The sequence below is a fragment of the Furipterus horrens genome, unplaced genomic scaffold (genome assembly GCF_987537825.1).
Source record: "Furipterus horrens unplaced genomic scaffold, mFurHor1.1.pri manual_scaffold_2, whole genome shotgun sequence".
Taxonomy (NCBI): domain Eukaryota; kingdom Metazoa; phylum Chordata; class Mammalia; order Chiroptera; family Furipteridae; genus Furipterus; species Furipterus horrens.
Window position 1 is genome coordinate 7,399,288 of NW_028327172.1, and position 20,082 is coordinate 7,419,369.

Here is a 20,082-nt window from a genome sequence, read left to right on the forward strand (position 1 = left end):
TTGTCCCCCCTCAGTCCCTGCCCCAGGGACCATCAGGCAGCGTCAGGGTCTCAGGTCCTGCTGGCAGCGGCCTGCTCAGGTTCCTGGGGCCACGGCCAGCCTCACATCCACGCTGTGCCCTGCCCACCATGCCTGACTCCTCTCTGGGCATTCTCTGTCCCAGACCCAAGGCTCCGGGAGGGGACCCGAATCAGTGAGAGAGGTGACTCAGGCATCGTAGGGCTGAATCCTGGCGGAGTCCTGAAAGTTGATTTGGGACATTTATTTGGATTTTAACAGTGTTCCACTAGAATGTTATTACTGAGATTATTGGTGCCCCCTTACATTGTGTGACCGTCCCTTCTAGTGGCAATGTGGCCCATCCTCCCGTTCCCATGGTGACCTACAAGCAGTGAGGTTTGAGGGACTTGTGTGAGTTTCATGGGAATAAAGCAAAGCCAGAGATGTTTACATTAGACCTCAGCTCCCCTGACCTTGGCCAGTGCCCACGGTCCTGTCACCAGGGGTGAGTTATGACCACCCTCCTGCCCCTATCACTGTGGGGCCCTCTCCTTCCTGAGCTATCCTCTCACCCAGAAAGACCCCTGACCCTTTCTTGGGACAATTCAGCTCCCTCCAGGGCTGGCCTTTCCACCAAGTAAAACCCAAACAGGAAATTAGGCAATCAATACTTTTAGGTTCCACAAAAGTGTTATAATTTCTTCAAAAATATTAACTCTAAGTGACTAGAGTACTAATGAATACGTACCAGTGAATCTCGTGGGGTCCATTTCTCTCCATATCAATGCATAAAGAAGAGACTGAATGTACCTAAGACTCAGTAAATCATAATAAGCAACTTCCTTCCACTTCTCCAAAGCCCCTCCGGGTTGGTGACAGCATTAGTCCCAGTAAAAGGACCCTTTTCCCAGACTCACACCTCACATTTTAACGTTTTACTTATTACAACCACACACACACACACACACACTCCCTTCTTTATTAAGAACTCACGGGCCCTGCTCAGTCTTGGTGCTTCTGACGCACGTGCAGAAGTGGGCCTTTGCTCAGTGACCGACCATGGCCCCTCTGAGTGGGCAGCTGCAGTGGGCGCTGGGAGGGAGCAACCGAAGGCCCTGTGTGGGGGAGTCAGGAGGAGACACATGACTGTAGTCACTGAAATTGCCCTCTCCCGTCAGACTGGTCACGGGCTTGGAAGGGAGGAGAGGCCTCAGGACCCTGAGCAGCCGCAGCCAGAAGGAGGCTCCAGCGCAGGAGCGCAGTCAGAGGCCAGCTCCTGATCGGGTAACCCGGGAAGGCCCCCCGCCTCCTCAGAGCCATCTCTGACCATGTTGGCCCCACCTGCCTCAGGACACCCCGAGCTGCCCCAGTGCGCGAGGGCACCGTTACGTGCTCACGTGTTTCCCGGGTGCCCCTCTCCTCTCAGGATATAGATGGAGAGTGTGGGTCAGAAAAGCATCCGGGAACCGTGTGGAGGTGCCAACAGCACCAGTGACCACGGAGGGCCAGGCCGAGCGCAGCGCTGGAAGGACGGTTGGAGAGGGGGGCAGGGAAGCGCCGGCTCAGCTCCGGGGAGCCCATGCCAAGGGGCAGGCGTGTGAGGGACCTGGGGTGGGTGGTGACTCCTGAGAAGGAGCCAAGGCAACTATGTCAGATCCACGCAGGTGAAACGCACCAGGCCACCAGGGAGCAAAGCAGCTGAAAGCTCCCGAAGCGAAGCGCAGCGAACATTTCCGTGAAAGGCTCAGAGTGAAGTGAAGCTGGTGAGAAGGTGGGAAGAGGGTCTTTGAGGCAAAGCCACCCAGCCCGGCCCCCGCCTGACGTCCCCCAGGAGGCTCACACTGACCAGAAAGTGCCGGCCCAGTGGGGGACACACACTCCAAGGTGGCAAATGTGGGCAAACAGATGGGACACCAGTTGGTTTAGAAGGGCCATCACAGATGCCTGACATTCCCAGGAGGAAAGTCCAGTGTTCTCAGGACTCAAGGGCAGAAAAGTGAGCGTTCTGGCGTTCGGTGCCTTGTCCGGTGGGTTGAAAATTTTCTTTCAGGGTTGCAGCTTGATGTTGAGGCTCTTCATCTGCATTGGGTGTTGGTTGCAAGCGGGTTGATGGTGAGGGTCTTCGTCAGCAGTGGGAGGGGCTTGCATGCGGATTGTTGCACAGGGTCCTCGTCAGCAGTGGGAGGGGTTTGCATGCGGATCGAAGCGCAGGGTCTTCGTCAGCAGTGGGAGGGGCTTGCATGCGGATTGTTGCACAGGGTCTTTGTCAGCACCGAGGGGAGACAGAGCTGGACTGTAAGTCAGCTCAGGGGCACCGATGGTGCATGGATCCTGGGTCCCACACTCATCATGTGAGGAGCTTCATGGAGACCAGAAACACTGCCAAGGTTTTTAGGACCCCAGGGACTGACCCTTAGCTCAGGAGTGGGGATCTGCTCACAGACGGCTGATGGACTGTCCAGGTCCAGGACTCCGACCAGATGAGGCCATGCCACCATCCGTACAAACATCACGACAACTGGAATCACAGAGGGCATGTTTTCTGACCATGGTTCAATCGAATGAAATATCAAGAACAGGCAATCAATCTTCAATCACTTGGTAAAAACCAACACACTTTTAAAAAATCAATCATCGAACACTTATTAAAATCATATTTAAAGTGTGTGTCTCCAAATCAGGCTGTAGTTCTGTCTGGGCAGAAAATGGCGATCTCGTGCCACCCAGAGTCCTCATCACCTAACAGCTCGTAGTGCTCAGGGGGTCCGTGTGGGGAGCGGGATGGTAGGTGCATGAGGGCAAATGCCTTGTGGCATGTACATCGGTGACAAACTCTGCTGGAAAGAAACAGGATCTGTAGGGGCCAGTGAGCAGGCTGGAATTGTTAGTGTAGCATCTGGAGTTGAAAGCAAGGGGACAGAGGAGCGGCTCTCTGCAAGTGTTCTCCTGGTCTCCTGGTCTCTTTCCCTGCAGTCTCCGGTCCACTATGCTGGGAATGGAAGGCCTGCCTGGGCGGAGGATGGAATGCAGCCTGTGTTCAGGCAGAGATCCATCATTCTGGCTGCACATTTCACAGGATACGTGAACGGGATGGCAATTGCCTGCGCGTGGGCATGATAAACCTTTGTGGATGACAGGAATAGCCATTTCTAAAGGAGTTCTTCCATGAATAGCCTTCTAGCAACTAAAGCTTCCTCTATGATTCCTTTTCTGTGTGAGTGTTGAGAATTCACAGTAAATGCAGCTGGAAGAAAGAAGAAACACCTACTTCTGCGACAACATGGATCGAACTGGGGAGTATTACGCTTAGCGAAGAATTAACAGTAAAAATTGTAAGAAGTGTTGTTAGTATTATTTAAATTACACACATAGTAATAGGCTCTTATACAGTGGTGATTATGATATGTCCATAGTTCTCAAAAATGAAATCCTTGGTAATGTAAAAATAATTAAGAGTCATAAACAGCTTTAGTAGTAGTGGCTTCTGAATATCAACAACCATTGCTCATTGAATTTAAAATGGAGAAATTGTGAAATATGTCTTCATTTATGTAATCATAAAAATTTTAAAAATCCATAGATGTCTTCATAAAAATAATTATACTTTCTAACATGGCAGAAAAATGTATTTTGTTAGAATTTTCATTGCTTAGATTTTTACCAGCCTCTTTAGTACCCGACCAGTATTTTCTTCGCATTAAATATGTTGCTGTGCTCCAGGGCATGTAGCCTCCAACAACCTCTACAGTAGACTTCTGAGAGAATATGAGGGATTAGGAAAATGTTAGTATTATTGTTAAAGTAGTTTTGATCTCTTGGTACCCTCTGAAAGAAGCTCAGAGTCTTACCATGATCCATGGATCATGCTTTGAGAACTACAATATTATGTCATGGCATTTTTGTGCATATACAAAATTCCTCCTCTAAAATTAAGACTCAGGTTCCTTAAAATCCAGGATAAAAATGTGCCTGTTATAAACAGCACTTGTATGACATTTCCTCAAAAAATTAAGAGTACAGTTACCATGTGACCCAGTAATCCCTCTTTTGGTTATCTACCGAAAAACCTCAAAAACTTTTTCCACAAAGGAATATGCACCCCTATGTTCATTGCAGCATTATTCACAGTGGCCGAGACATGGAGACAACCAAACTGCCCTTCGATAGAGGACTAGAGAAAGATACATAAATGCTATGGAATAGTACTCAGCCGTAAGAAAAGATAAAATACTGCTGTTTGCAACAGCGTGAGAATATTGCGCTAAGAGAAATAAGAGATTCAGAAAAAGCTAAGAACTATGATTTCACTCATAGGTGGGATATCAAACTGAAACTCACAGACACAGACAGCAGTGTGGTGGTTACCAGAAGGGAGGGTAAGGGGGGCCAAACATATGGTGATGGACGATGATCTGACTTTGGGTGGTGAGCACACAGTGCAACGTACAGCTCCTGCATCACAGAAATGGGCACTTGATCCCTGTATGATCTTGTTAACCTATGTTGCCCCAATAAATTTAATTTAAAAATATACCTGTTATGTGCACTATTTGTTAGCACTGCCTTGTGTCACCGCCCCCCCACCAAAGTGGCAATGAAAACAAGACAATGAACCAATTCCAAATAGTGACATAGACGAGAGAGTGTGCATTCATTCCCAAGAATGGTTGTTTTACCTGGAAACCTGAGATATGTTCGGGAAGTACCACGAGTACCACAGGAATTATTAAGATAATAAGACGGTTAGATACATCAACAATGTACAAAAACACAATCACTTTTATATGCACCATGTGACACATAGCGGAAGTTAGAGATAGAATAGGTTGTCACCAGAGTAGTATCAGCAAGATGGTGGAATAGAAAATCCCAGCTTCCATTACTTCACAGAAACACAGTTGTAGTTTTTCTTTAATTTGGTTGCCTTCTCGTACACTCCCCAACCAGGGATCCAATCCACAACCTGACCGGGAATCAAACCCATGGCCTTTGGGCCTACGAGACAACACTCCAACAAACCAAGTCACACTGGCCAGGACGGAAACACAGTTTTAACAATAATATACTGACCAAAATACCTCTAGGAGAGGTCAAGGTTCAAGTTAAAAAGTCGCAGTACTCCAGATGACCACAATAGTGAGTACAGTTGCATTGAAATAAGTAAGCAAATCTACTTTACCTATTGCAGCTCCTCTCCAAGGCAGCAAAGCTCAGCACCAAGAGACCACCTCAGCCCAGGGCTTCTCCCTTGGGAAAAACAATTAGAGAGTGTAGCATGCATCTAACATCCCCATCATTTCCGTGCATCGCCTGGCGGATTGATTTCTCTCTCAGAGAATGTGGAGTGTCGACATCACCCTCAGAGTTTGGTGCCTGGGGACAGCTGAGAACAAAAGAAGAGAAGGGACCTTTTCTGTGGGCAGAAGGGCTCTGAGGTTGCAAAAACAGTGCTGAATCTCATCTACTCATCACGAGGGAGTGAGAGGAATCGGGTGTGCATGCAACACCCTGAGCTTTTGGTTCACTACCCAGGAGAATGACTCCCTCATCTCACCTGAGTGCTGATGGAACCAGCACATGTGGACACATTGAGAGGAACTAAGGAAAAGGAAAAGGGCAGATGTCCTGTGGCAGCAGGCACTGCTCTGCGATTGGTAGAGTCCTTGAGACCCTTCCTCCAATAGGGAGAGAGAGCATATCTCCAAACTCCTGGCCTTCGTGACAGCATCAGACACCAGAGGGAGCAAGAGATCATGGACTGCTACAAGATTAAGATAATAGGGGGGACTTCTGGGCAAGATGGAGGCCTAGACAGACACACTACACCTCCCTCCACAACTAAGATGGAATACAACTAACTTAAAACTGGAGACAACCAGAAGTTCCAGAAAATCAAGCTACATGGAAGTCCATGTAGAAATACTCATCCATACAGGTATGGGAGTGTGGAACTGGGGTGGAGAGGACACAGTGTGGTGGCGGCGGCAGCAGTGGTGGCAGCAGCAGGCCGGCAGAAAGTGCAGTCGCACATTTGAAAAAGTCATGAGGGACACCTGGGGAGCACTCCCAGCACCAGACCAGACCGCGCAGCTCACGGTCCCAGCACCGGGGAAAATCAAGCCTCATTGCTTCTGACTGTGCAAAGCAGTGGCAGTCTCTCAGCAGGGTCCGCTTGTTTAAAGGGCCCCCATGGTCCTAGAACATCCACAGACCCATCCACTCTGGGAATGACAGCCAGGGCCACAGCTAGAGGGGCGCCAGTCCCATATGGAAGTGGGAGAAGTGCCTGGAAAAGTAACGAATGCAGGGCAAGCTGCATTGTTTCCTCTCAGACCCCTCCCCCACATACAGCGCCACAACGTGTTGAAACAGGTCACCCTCTACTGACGAGACCTACGGCTCCGCCCCTTAAACGTAACAGGAGTGACCGCTCTTCCTAAGACACAGAGGCCAACAAACACAGGAACCTGTCAAGATGAGGAGACAGAGAAGTATGGCCCAAAATGGGGGTACAGATCAAGGTTCCAGTGGGAGAACTAAGCGACGAGGAGATAGCCAGAAATTTCACTATACACACACACACACACATTTACATGTTACAGTAGTTTCATGGACTGCGGATGGGACCCTATGACTCAGGGGATCTGGGACAAAACTACTTTAATAAGAATATGAAGGTTTCTTTCCTCAGGTCCCTCTAATTCTCTCACGTGTCCGGTGGAATTTCCAGAGGCTACATGACATGTGATATTGCTACAGAGTAAAGAGTGAAGCAAATCTGTGAACGCACCCGTCTTCTACTGAGCCAGCCATTAAGAGACTTGGGAAGATCTAAACAATGCTGCTCCATCCACTGAGAACAGACATTTGAATAAAGACCAAAGAAGTAGGAGGTGATCTCTTGGTGCTGAGCTTTGCTGCCTTGGAGAGGAGCTGCAATAGGTGAAGTAGATTTGCTTACTCATTCCAATGCAGCTGTTCTCACTATTGTGGTCATCAGGAGTACTGCGACTTTTTAACTTGAACCTTGACCTCTCCTAGAGGTATTTTGGTCAGTATATTATTGTTAAAACTGTGTTTCCGTCCTGGCCAGCGTGACTTGGTTTGTTGGAGTGTTGTCTCGTAGACCCAAAGGCCATGGGTTTGATTCCCGGTCAGGGAACATACCCAGGTTGTGGATTGGATCCCTGGTTGGGGAGTGTACGAGAAAAAACAACTGTGTTTCTGTGAAGTAATGGAAGCTGGGACTTTGTATTCCACCGTCTTGCTGATACTACTCTGGTGATAACCTATTCTATCTCTAACTTCCGCTATGTGTCGCATGGCGCATATAAAAGTGATTGTGTTTTTGTACATTGTTGATGTGTCTAACCGTCTTATTATCTTAATAATTCCCGTGGTACTCGTGGTACTTCCCGAACATATCTCAGGTTTCCAGGTAAAACAACCATTCTTGGGAATGAATGCACACTCTCTCATCTATGGCACTATTTAGAATTGGTTCATTGTCTTGTTTTCATAGCCACTTTGGTGGCGGGTGACACAAAGCAGTGTTAACAAATAGTGCACATAACAGGTATATTTTTTAATTAAATTTATTGGGGCAATGAGCAGGGCCCATGAGTTCTTAATAAACAAGGGAGTGTGTGTGTGTGTGTGTGTGTGTGTGTGTGTGTGTGTGTGTGTGGTTGTAATAAGTAAAACGTTAAAATGTGAGGTGTGAGTCTGGGAAAAGGGTCCTTTTACTGGGACTAATGCTGTCACCAACCCGGAGGGGCTTTGGAGAAGTGGAAGGAAGTTGCTTATTATGACTTACTGAGTCTTGGGTACGTTCAGTCTCTTCTTTATGCATTGATATGAAGAGAAATGGACCCCACGAGATTCACTGGTACGTATTCATTAGTACTCTAGTCACTTAGAGTTAATATTTTTGAAGAAATTATAACACTTTTGTGGAACCTAAAAGTATTGATTGCCTAATTTCCTGTTTGGGTTTTACTTGGTGGAAAGGTCAGCCCTAGAGGGAGCTGAATTGTCTCAAGAAAGGGTCAGGGGTCTTTCTGGGTGAGAGGATAGCCCAGGAAGGAGAGGGCCCCACAGTGGTAGGGGCAGGAGGGTGGTCATAACTCACCCCTGGTGACAGGACCGTGGGCACTGGCCAAGGTCAGAGGAGCTGAGGTCTAATGTAAACATCTCTGGCTTTGCTTTATTCCCATGAAACTCACACAAGTCCCTCAAACCTCACTGCTTGTAGGTCGTCGTGGGAACGGGAGGATGGGCCACATTGCCACTAGAAGGGACGGTCACACAATGTAAGGGGGCACCAATAATCTCAGTAATAACATTCTAGTGGAACACTGTTAAAATCCAAATAAATGTCCCAAATCAACTTTCAGGACTCCGCCAGGATTCAGCCCTGCAATGCCTGAGTCACCTCTCTCACTGGCTCGGGTCCCCTCCCGGAACCTTGGGTCTGGGACAGAGAACACCCAGAGAGGAGTCAGGCATGGTGGGCAGGGCACAGCATGGACATGAGGCTGGCCGTGGCCCCAGGAACCTGAGCAGGCCGCTGCCAGCAGGACCTGAGACCCTGACGCTGCCTGATGGTCCCTGGGGCAGGGACTGAGGGGGGACAATCACATGCCAGAGACAGGATCAGTGCTGGGCTGTGGGCAGAAAGGGACAGAGATTCGTTCAGATTCTCAACACTTCGCCATGAGTTCCTTAGTAAATCACCATGTACCGGAGTGTGTGCATACACGTGTGTGCGAGCAACGCACGCGTGACGCGAGTCTCGCTGAAGCCTCCATTGTAATCAATAACCAAAAAACAAGTTTAGGTTTGCAGATGCTTTAATGAAGTGAAAATGTATGTGAGGTTTCAACAATTGTCTTGCAGTTTATAGATCAAAAGATGAAGAAAAAACCAAGTTGTCGTTTCTATTCCTGCGAAGCAGGTGTCTGATCATTCTCTGAAGTACTTTGGATTTTTTTATACCGAGAACACTGCCTGCTGTTGTATATGTCGTCCTGCAAAACAGAAACAGGGACAGCGCTTACATTTCTAGTGTTCTTACAAAGGGAAATCCCGAAACACAAACATGCCTTCTCATGGCTTTGCTGGATGTGCCCACACCCACTTGACAGGAGGCTGGTGCTGGAAGAAAAGTCAGAATTATCGCACTCGTTCTATCGCTTGGGAGATGTTTCCTGAGGCCCAAGGGGTGCTGGGCTTTCGGATCTTGTTCTGACCTGGGATCCCTTTGATGATATCATCTGCACGTGTCCTCTCCTTTGAGATAGCGTAGACAATGTTCTATGTTTTCAGTTTTCAACACCTCGGTCCTAATAGGAGGGAGTGTGAGCTTCTGAGCTCCCCCCCTTGGCCCTGCCCGCCGCCCCTGCCTCCCCTTAGCCTCTGGCAGACAGAACTTTGGAGGTGAGCGCTCCTCAAGGTTCGTCTAGCTGAGGGTTTAAAGAAAAACTCCCATTATCTTAAATTAAAGGGGCTGATAATTTTTTTAAAGTTTTAATTACAATAAAGACATATAACATCAATATTACCACTTCCACCATTTTAAAGGCACAGTTTAGTCACATGAAGAACGTTCACTCTGCAGGGCAGCCAGTCTCCAGGGCCTTCCCATCTCACTGACGTGCAGCTCCAGACCCTCCCCGCTGGCCCCCTTCCCCATCCTCCACCCTGGAAACCATTATTCACCTCTGTTTCTAAGAGCCTGGCTACTGTACAAAATGTGAAATGTGTCTTTTAGTGAGTGGCTTGTGTCCTTGTATCACAGTTCCTCAAGGGTCATCCATGCCCTGCCCTGTGTCGGGAATGTCTTAGTGATTGATGTCCCCCCTCATCTTTGTGCCGTGGCAAGATTCCCAAGTTGCTACCCTGGATGTTTCCAATGGTATATAAGGGTAGGGGATGACCACGAGATGGAACAATATCTGTTATAAATGGAAAAACTGTCTCATGTTAAACTACCGAGTTTGGTTTTCAACAGCGCATCCCCTGTGGCGGATGCATAGACCTGGTTTCCACTGGTCGCCCAGGGGCTTTCATTAAGGGTCAAGAAGTCCCATCACTTTCATCCCAGCGAACTTCGATTGCTTGACAGTGCATTGCGGATTGTGTTAATAAGATGTAAGGAATCTCCCTGCGATGTAAATGTTCTGGACTCTTGAAAGTTCTTTAAAACGTCTCACTACTTGTTTGATGAACAAGAGGAATTATTCTCCCGCTCCCTCTCACAAGCGGGGGCCCGCTCGAGAACCCGGTGCTTTTCAGCTGAGGGGGAGGTAGGCCTTTGCCCAGCGCCCTCTGCCCTCTTTGCCTTTCCCACGGACCTCTCCCTGAGGAGCCGGCGAACCCGCACCGGCACCGCGATGGCTCTCTGATGCCCAAGGAATCACACTCACCAGCAGCTGCATTCACTGAGCTGCCAGCGTGACCAGCACGTGCTTCAAAAATACAGAAACAAACTTAGAGCCTGCGTGTCCCTGTCCAGTGGCTTAAAACCCGTTAAAGAGAAACTGGAATTACCATCAGCTCTTGGACATTGTTCAGAGTTTCCTGACTCTGCTGGAGAAAGCATTCCTTCAGCTCTGTTAGGGCCATTGCAGTGGCTTCGCCTGGTATGTAATCTTGAAGAGCGTTGACGTAGGTGGTCGCGTTCACACTGGAATCGATTGTTTTATCGATCACATGCTGTAATAGGAAGCAGCCAGATCCTGGGATAAACGCATACAAACGAGGGTCCGTTACAGAGGCATGAACTCCGGGTGGGGTGTGACTAGGATGCTGTCATTTTTTTACATCCCCGCAAAGGTGTACCTGCAGAACGGCTTCAGGAAATGGCCTGAGTCCTCAATTCTAGGAGATTCCACTCAGGGTCTGGGATTTTTTTTAGCTCTAAAACATCTGGCTCCTGCCCCCACCTCCTACCCCACCCGCAGTCACACACACACACAGCAGAGACTAGAGAAATGAGATGCTCGGTCCCGGGTCTTGGGGAGCAGGAGGTCTTCCACAGGGGCCCTGACGGCAACCCTCGTCCAAAGTCTGCACCTGGCAGCACTCACCTGCGTAGCACAAAAGGGGGAGGGCAGCCAGCATGAGGACTGTCACCAGCTTCATGGTTCAGGCAGCGGCTGTTGGCTGGGCGCTCCGATGTGACAGGGAAGAAGGAACTCGCGTTGGAGGTGAGTGCCCAGAACTCCTCCTTTTATTCTCCCGGGGGCCACCTTAATCCCTCCCAAGACGGAGTGAGTCACAGGATAACCTGGCACTGGGCCAGGGAAGGACAGCGAGACTCCACCAGACCAGCCAGCCGGGGCCCTGTGTGTAGAACCCCAGGGGACAGCGCTTCCCAAACCCTCACACATTGTGGGATTGCAACGAAGGTAAGGACATTGGGTGAAATTAATGCTGAAGTGCTTGCTAAGTAATAATGCGAATGACCACCTGTGAGCCTGTGTTGCCCGTCTTGCTGTTTTATTATTAGTGTGGTCCTCGGTGTCTCCTCCTCCTTCCCCACGTCTTCCTGCGCTCCCCCTCCTCCACCTCCTTCACCTTCAGCTCTTCTCCCCCTCCGCCACCCTCCTCTCCTCTTCTCCCCCCACCGCTGTTACTCCTCTGTTTTGTCTTCTAACTCGTCAACGTACAAACAAACAAACAATAAACTACAGCAACACTGACTAACCAGAAAAAGAACAACTTCACATCCAGTTTCTGTTTCTCCTGATTCACCGAACACCCGGGCTGGGTGCAATACCACAGACCGCCTCTGGGAGGCAGGCTTTCCTGGCCCCTGGAGTAAGTCAGGCGCTTTAGGTTGAGATGTAGAAATCATTTCTCACCTTCTTTGAACGTTGTTTTTACAAAGACTATCTCACTTTGGTAAGTCAGCTTCCTAAAATTAACTATAAATTTAGAATTAAGTTTTGTTTACTTTTTGTAGGTACGTTAGGGTTTTTGTTCCACTGACTCAAAGGAGGAGGTAGAAGTAGAATTACAGATGCTGCCGGGACTGGGCGGTGGGCAGTGCTGGATGGTAAGATGGTTACATCTGGGCTCGTGCAGGTGTGGGTCTGAACCTTGGAGTCCACCCCTAATCATGAAATGCTCTTGGGCAAGTTACAGTGCTGGTTGTCTGAGCTTCTGTTCCTCGTTTCTAAAGTGGGCATAAATGATACAATGCCAGGTTTTCTAGGATGACTGACAATCTATGTCAAGAGCCTATCACAGGGCTTAAATCAGAGTAACTATGACTAAGTTGGAGGTTTCATCTTTCCATTTGTCCATCCATTCACCCATCTATCCATCCATCATCCATCCATCTTCTCACTTACCCATGCGTCCACCCATTCATCTACCCACCCACGCTCCTAACAACCGTGAATCCCCTATGAAGGACCCCGTGCTTACGGGTCACAGGTTCTGTTGTCGGGACAAGTCGAGCAGGACCTTGCACGTGTGCAGCTTCCCTGTAACCAGAAGTAGCAAACAAGCCTGCAATGGAACAGCAGATAAAGAGAAAGTGATTGTCTCAAGAACAACAAAACCACCACCAGGGCAGCATCCTGCAAGGAGGTCCAGGCAGGCTATCAGACCAGGACTTCTCAGCTTCCTTGAGTGAATGGGGAAACCCAGGGGACCTTCTGAGGAAGAGTTTTCTAGGCAGAGGGAATAGCAAGGACACAGGCCTGGGAGCAGATGGCACTTGGCAAGGTAAGGATTGCAGGCAACTTGTGCCTCTCGGTGCCAGAGAGGGGCAGGACAGACTCATAGGACAGAAGAACCACATCAGCCTAAGCAGGGATGGTATGAGGAGCAAGAGAAACAAAGTTGGCTGGGACTAAGCAAAGAGAAATGGATGAGAGAGCCTGAGACGTGCCAACGGTTAATTACCTGTGAATGCATTATTCTCTGTCTGGATCCTTGGAACCTCATTTCATTCCATCATTCACCTGACCTTAAGTTGCCAAGAACAACATTGATTTAGGAAGAAGCCAGAAATGGAAAGCAGGTTCCGTTCTGACGTGTGCACTTTCTCACCGTTGACCGTGTTGGCGATTGGCATTCCAAAGGCAAGGGAAAGACTTTCGTAATGAAACAGGGGACTGTCTCCTCCACCAGGTCTGGTGAGGGCTCTGCCTGGTGCCCCGGCGCTTACGGATCCGCCTTGCTGTCTGCTGGGACACCGGACCCTGCACAGGTTTTGTCCTCAGCAAAAGCAATCCCACCTCTTGTACAATAAATGTGTGTTTCTCACTCCATGTCTCCTCCATAGCCCATGATGACCATTCCCTGGTGTATCAAAGGACTATAATTCCACTCACAAAGGGCTCATTTAAGAGCAAGTGTTCTTAAGCACAGGTAGTAGACACCAAACGGTGTGAATGCTGGTGTTGCTGGCCTGACGTTTCCTCCACCCAAAGGTACTTTGAGTCAGCTTCCCAAATTAGAATCAGAAGCCAGTGGAGTGAAGTGGCCTCTGGTTTCCATGTTGGGATGACATTTGGTTTCCATGTTGGCTATGACTAAGCATGCTGTACAGGTGAACTCTTCAGATTTTGCCCTGAAGAGCTTGAATGGTGGGTGGGAGATACATGTGCGGTAAGAGAGCATTATGTTGGGCCTGTCCGCAGGCTCAAAGAAGAGCTGACATGTACCCGCATGCTGAATAAAAGTAATAACACGCAGTGAGAGCAATTTTTGCTCAGCGATTCACGCATTGGCACCAAGCCTATAGAAGAGTTCCAAAGATTAGATGATATCTGACTTTTTCTGTATTGTACATTAGTCCTAGAAATCAGCCCCACAGTATTTAGGCACAAGATACTTTATACCTTTCTTTTTCAATGATTTTGTAAAACTGGTTTTGTCTCTTACTTTCAGGGTTGACATTAACCTCCAGGATAGTCTTTGGACGTGAACCTCTTCTAACTTCTTTGATCACGCCAACGTCTAGAAGTTCGGTGGGGTAGTACTTTTTAGGCCAGAAACTTCAGGACTGGCCCACTTTCTTGATCACGGTGCCCAGGCCATTCCTAGTCCAGGTACCTTCCATACCTTGGGCCAGGCCTGCTGTGGAGTTGTCATCACTAGGTCACTTTGTACAATGGGAATAGTGAGGCCGGAGTGAGTTACAGTGTGTAAGTCCTCAGAACAGGGTTGGGCACAGAGTAGCTGCTCCCCACATGTCAGCTGCCAGCAATTAACTTATAAAATTGAGGAAGAATTTTCTAATCACATCAATGCTCTATTATTGCATATATTTAGGAAGAGAAGTTCATTTAAAATAGACACTCTAATGAAGGGAAGGCTCATACCAGCTCTAACCCTAGCCACCAGCCTGACATCCTGGTGCTAACACCACGTTACTTGTTTCTGTAGAGAACTGTGCAGTCAGCCATCATAGGCAGGGTCAGATGAGGAGAAGAAGAAGCTGGAGCCCTCACATCCAGAGACAGGGCCACCTCAGGCCTTCTGTTCCCAAGAAGTAAACATACTCTTGATCCAATTTAACCCGGATCCATCTAATGACTTGGGACAAGGAGCCGGAGTTGGAAGCTGAGTCAGGATTAGGCGTCACCTCCAACTAATTCTCCTTGGCTCCTGAACTAAAACCCTGAACTTTGCACAACTTAATGTTTCTACAAAATGTGTGGTTAAATAATCCACACACACATGACATTTCATAGGGTTCGTTAGATATCTACACCAGATCTTCCCTATTCAGTTACTCATTTCCCCTGCAGCTCATGCCCATTTTTCTTCCTACACATAGGCCTCCAGAGTGTGCACCTCTGTCCTTCGAGGGCATTGACATGAAAAACATGGGAGATCTAATATATTTCCCACTGCTAGAATGGCGATTCTCTGCTGGGGCTGATCTTCTCCCTCCTTGCACCCACCCCTGTGGTCATTTGTCTGTGTCCAGAGGTAGCTTTCTGACCCATAGGCTGGGTGGTGTGCCATTGGCATCAAGTGAGTGAGACCAGGTTTGCTGCTAAGCAACCTGTGACGCTCAGGGCATCCAGTCAAAGAGGCTCTTCAGCTCCAAAGGCACTAAAGCCATGGTGGAGACTCCCAGGGACGGAGAAACCTCTGGGGCCCTTGTGGTGAAAGACGAGGAGGGTGGGGGTGCCTGAGACTCAGTGGACAGTGAGTGGCGCCGCAGTGCCCACCGGTGCCGGTTGGGGTGTGGGCACGTGTGATGTCCAGGGCATGGCGCTCATCTTCAAGCTCGTGACGGCCAGGATGGTCCTCACTTTCTGCTTTCTGTCACCCTCACTGATTTTGTTCCTCAAGACCCAACTCAGTCCTCACCTCCTTGGAGGATGCAGGCGCATAAAGGCTTTTTTCTTGTCTGAATGTCCATAGACCTTTAATTTCTGTGTTAGAATCTGATTCTAGTGATAAACCTCATATCTTTCTTCACTTCCTTGCCTTAGGTCTTGTCATTTAGTAATAATCGTGGAGGCCTCCAGAAAGCCATTAAGAAGAAAGAAGGCCACGGGAAGATGGAGGCGGAGCCTGAGATGATGCTGTCACAAGCCCGGAAGTACCAAGGATGGCTAGCAGCCAGCAGAGGCTGGGAAGATGTGAGGAAAAATTCGTAGTTAGAGCCTTCAGAGGAAGTCCAGCCCTGTCGATATCTTGATTTTGGACTTCTAGTCCCCAAACCCGTGAGGAAATTGATTTGTGTCATCTGGAGCCCCCTAGCTCGTGGTAGTGTGTTTCGACAGCTGTAGGAAACAAACACACAAAACCGTCTCTCACCCCAACCTCCCTTCGCATCACCTCATTCTGTGTCATTTTCTTCATAGCAATTGTCACTGTGAGAAGTGCCTCGTCCTCTGAATTGTTTGACAGCCCTGCTGTCTGCTTCCCCCTCGCCCTCCTTGCTTGCAGATCCCAGGGAATTGTCACTGGGTCTGTTTTATCCACTCCTGCATTTCCAGTGCCTGGCACAGTACCCAACACACAGTACAGATCCATAACTGAATTAATTAGTGAGTTAAGTAGCATTCTTTTCCTAGTATATTCCTTATCACTATCGTGCTCCAGGCAATCATAAAAAAAGAAAAACAAATTAAAAAGTCATTAATTCTCTCGACAAAATACATCAACTTTTGTGCAACGTAGATTCTGAGTTGACCTGTGATGATTTGGAGCATCTCAACCTGTTTTTTGCCAAGTTTTATTCTCAGAAATTTTACTTCTGTAATTTTCAACATTTTTATCTTAAAAGTAATGATATAGGAGCATTGTTTCAAAAAGTAAATATTGAAAATAACTTCAGTGAGAAGCACAAGACCCCTCTCCAATATTATCCACACCATGGCATTCAGGTCTGCCTCCAGCCTCTCTCCCTGCGTCTCTTGGAATTGACATGTGGAAAAAGCTCTTTTCACTCCTCTCTGTGGATGAATTTATGAACACATGTTCTTTCCTGTGTTTCCCAGATTGCATGCCTTGTCGTTCTTCATCTAGTCCTTTTTGTAGAGCATGTTCTCTCCTACTTTCTCAGAAAAAGTGCAATGAAGATAAAACTTTTGAAGATCTGTACTTCTGAAACATATTTATCTTCATGCTTAAACACTAGCTTACTATACATAGAATTATATAATAGTTGTACACAATTATAGGTCAGAGCCTCTGAATCTGAATTTTCAGTGTTCCTTTGTGGTTTTCAGTCTTGTGTTGATTCCATTTTTATTGCCCGCCACTGCATGGGACTTAGTGTTTCTGTTACAGATAGATCTGTATCGGGCCTGGCTAGACTGCGGGGCAAGGAGGGGCTGAGTGAGGGAGGGCTTTCAGGAAACAGTGGAGGCCGCAACATTGAAGCTGCTAGTGTGGCACGTGACAGATTTCTCTACCCCTGGACTGAGACACGGTGAGAGGGAACCTTGCCCAGCACCTGTGCAGGCCGGCCATGGTGATTGATGGAGAGAAGACCCTTCTACTCCTTTCCAGAGCATGGTGCCATGGGGTGGTAATGACCTGCCAGCCTAACTTGGGAAGAGAATGGGATTGTCTGGGGAAGCAGAACCCTCCTGGAGGGTTATGGGCCAGGAGATTTAAAACAGAGCGTAGGGAGAAACATGTGGGTGTTCTCACCCTTGCTCACTGTCAGGTGGCCAAAGTGCTTACGCACTGGCAGGCACTGGAAGCCACATGGCAAGGGGACAGGCCCCAGCCCCTCCACCCCCCTGCCCAAGGAAGCCATGGCGGTGTGAGCAACTGGTGCTGCCTGGTCCTGCTCTGCTGGTGGCGCAGGCTCACCGGTGAGTGACGGCCAGAGGGATGGGGCACCGGTGCTGGGCCACCAGGCAGTGAGCAGAAGACAGGGCAGCGCACAGTGTGTAGGGTGCTGACTACACCCAGGCTCAAGGGAGAAGCCTGACACCCGGCAGTGACGGGGAAAGAGGCTAGTGGCCTGGTGATCCTGTAGGGCCACCTGCAGTTTCCCGGAGGACGGTATTTTTCAGTGGGAGAGGAACTCCAGGCACAGCCTTGTATCAGTCTGCAGAGGATGGCAGGGATTTTCTGTGGGTGTCCTAGAGGGAATAGGTATAAGGACCTGGTCCGCGTGGCAATGGCGAACGCAGCTCAGCCCTGGTTCGGAAAACTGACAGGCGCGAGGCGGCACCCAGGAGCCGGGCCCGCAGACCGGCTCGCCCACGGGAGTCAGGCCTGCGTTGTGTCTAGGCTGCTTTGAAGCTTGCTTTTGCGAAAACTCCTTCACCCTGAGTGGGAAACAACAAATGTTTAGTGTACAATTTTAAAATGCTTTCTGAGCTGTTTCAAGGACAGGATATCGCTAAGCCACCCATCCTTATCACTTCCTTGTATGCCTGACATTCTTTTCTGTGAGGCATAATCATCTAAAGCAACTTTGCATTTAGCATAATGAGTTATGGCTTTCTTTAAGGAAATCTACTCTGAAAGGAATAAAAGCCTGTCCCGGACTGGGTCGGGGTGCTCTCTCCCTTAGAGAGTGGCCATTCTGTCCCTTTGCTCCACAGGATTCGTGTAGTCCTTGTGATTTTGTTTGTCACATCCACTCTGCTGACCAGAGTCCACAACAAATAAGCTCTGAGATGGAAGGATGCCATGCTTCCAAAATTGTGTACCTTTTGAATAAATGACCTCTTTCCTTTTCTCACCAAACCTCTACCTCCAGATTTTTACCTAGAGGATAGTGGCATGCAGCAGAGCCTCTTGATACTATTCAGTGACTTTTCTTTTTTAAGTATATTTTATTGATTATGTTGTTAAACTAGTCCCAATTTCTTTCCCCCTTTGCTCCCCTCTTCCCAGTAGCCCCCTTCCTTCCAGCTATCTCACTCCCCTTAGTTCATGTCCATGAATCATGCATATAAATTCTTTGGCTTTACCCTTTCCTATATTATTCTTAACTTCCCCCTGTCTATTTTGTACCAACGATTATGCTTCTTAATCCCTGCACCATATCCACATTTTTCCCTGTCCCCCGTTCCAGCTGATAATCCTCCAAAAGTTCCACGTAACTATGATTCTGTTCCTATTCTGGTTTACTTAGTTGGATTTTGTTTTTATTTTTTAGATTCAGTTGTTGATAATTGTAAGTTTGTTGTCATTATAATGTTCATAGTTTTGATCCTCTTTTTCTTAAGTGAGTCCCTTTGGTATTTCATATAATAATGGCTTGGTGATGATGAACTCCTTTAGCTTCAACTTATCTGGGAAGCTCTTTATCCACCCTTCTATTCCAAATGATAGCTTCTGGGATAGATTAATCCTGTTTGCAGGTTGCCTTTCATCACATTGAACACTGCTTGCCAGTCCCTTCCTGCCTGCAAAGTGTCCTCTGAGAAGTCAGCTGATAGTCCTATAGGCACCCCCTGCAGGCTACTCTTCACCTCTCTCTTGCTGCCCCCAGGACTCTGTCTTTATCTTTCACCTTTGGCATCTCAATCATGATGCGCCCTGGTGTGGTCCCCTCTGGGTCCAGGTCACCCAGGACCCTCTATGCTTCCCAGACCTGTATGTCTATCTCCTTCGCAAAATTTAGGAAGTTTTCCTCATTTTTTTCAATTCTTGCTTCCTCATTCTGTACTTGATGACTCTTTTTTTCTTCCTTATGTTCCAAATCATTGATTTGAACTCCAGTTTTGTGTGGATGTTCCTTCGTTTCACTTAACATAGCCTTTACTTCTTCTCTTATGTGTTTGCCGTACTCAAGCATATCTGTCAAGCTTGTGAGCATCTTTATCGCTAGTGTTTTGATTTCTGCATCTGTTAGGTTGGCTATCTTCTCTTAGCTTAGTTCTCTCACTGGAACCTTGATCCATTTTGCCTTTTGGGCCATACTTCTCTGTCTCCTAATTCTGACAGGCTCCTGTGTTTCTTTGCTTCTGTGTCCCAGGTAGAGCTGTTGCTCCTGTTATGTTGTAAGGGGCATAGACTTAGGGATTCGTCAGTGCAGGGCGACCTGTTTTATCATGTTGTGGCGCTGTTTGTGGGAGAGGGGTCCGAGAGGGAACAATGCAGCTAGCCCAGCACTTGCTTCCTTTCCAGGCACCTCCCACTTCCGCATAGGACTGGCACCTCTCTAGCTGCTGCCCTGGCCGTTGTTCCCAGAGTGGGTGTGTCTTCGGATATTCTAGGACCATGGGAGCCCTTTAATCAAGGGGACTCTGCCAAGAGACCAGCAGTTTCTGCCTCTGTCCCAACCCCCACTGGTTGGCACAGTCAGAAGCAATGAGGCTTGATTTTCCTTGGTGCTGGGACCGTGAGCTTTGAGGTCCAGTGAGGAGCTGGGAATGCTCCCCAGGTGTGCCTCCCAACTTCTTGAAACGTGTGACTGTGCTTTCTGCCAGCCTGCTATTGCCGCCACTGCCGTCGCCACCACCTGGCATCCTACCACCCGGCTCCGCCCCTCCTACCTGTCTGGATGAGTATTTCTTCTTTATATCTTTGTTTCCTCGAATTCCATGTAGTTTGATTTTCTGGCACTTCTGGTTGTTTCTAGTTTTGAGGTAATTGTGTTCCTTCTTAGTTGTGGAGGGAGACGCAGCG

General features: G+C 48.3%; 1 protein-coding gene across 1 annotated transcript; it reads right to left on the reverse strand.

Annotated features, from left to right (window-relative positions):
• Positions 1-8,636: 8,636 nt before the first annotated feature.
• Positions 8,637-11,186, reverse strand: LOC150017653 (mammaglobin-A-like). The gene is made up of 3 exons (XM_090267228.1): positions 11,091-11,186; positions 10,552-10,739; positions 8,637-8,666 (listed from the first exon to the last, which is right to left on the reverse strand). The coding sequence occupies exons 1-3, from the start codon at positions 11,143-11,145 to the stop codon at positions 8,637-8,639; spliced, it is 273 nt and encodes a 90-aa protein (XP_090123354.1). The 5' UTR covers positions 11,146-11,186.
• Between the last annotated feature and the right edge of the window lie 8,896 nt (positions 11,187-20,082).

What these genes read in the sequence shown, in the direction of transcription:
- LOC150017653 (XM_090267228.1), bottom strand. Translation starts at nt 11,145, where the DNA reads ATGAAGCTGGTGACAGTCCTCATGCTGGCTGCCCTCCCCCTTTTGTGC. An exon ending in CCCCCTTTTGTGCTACGCAG is followed by an intron (nt 10,740 to 11,090) that starts GTGAGTGCTGCC and finishes CGTTTATCCCAG; the next exon opens with GATCTGGCTGCTTCCTATTA. An exon ending in ACAATGTCCAAGAGCTGATG is followed by an intron (nt 8,667 to 10,551) that starts GTAATTCCAGTT and finishes TTCTGCCCACAG; the next exon opens with CCCAGCACTGATCCTGTCTC.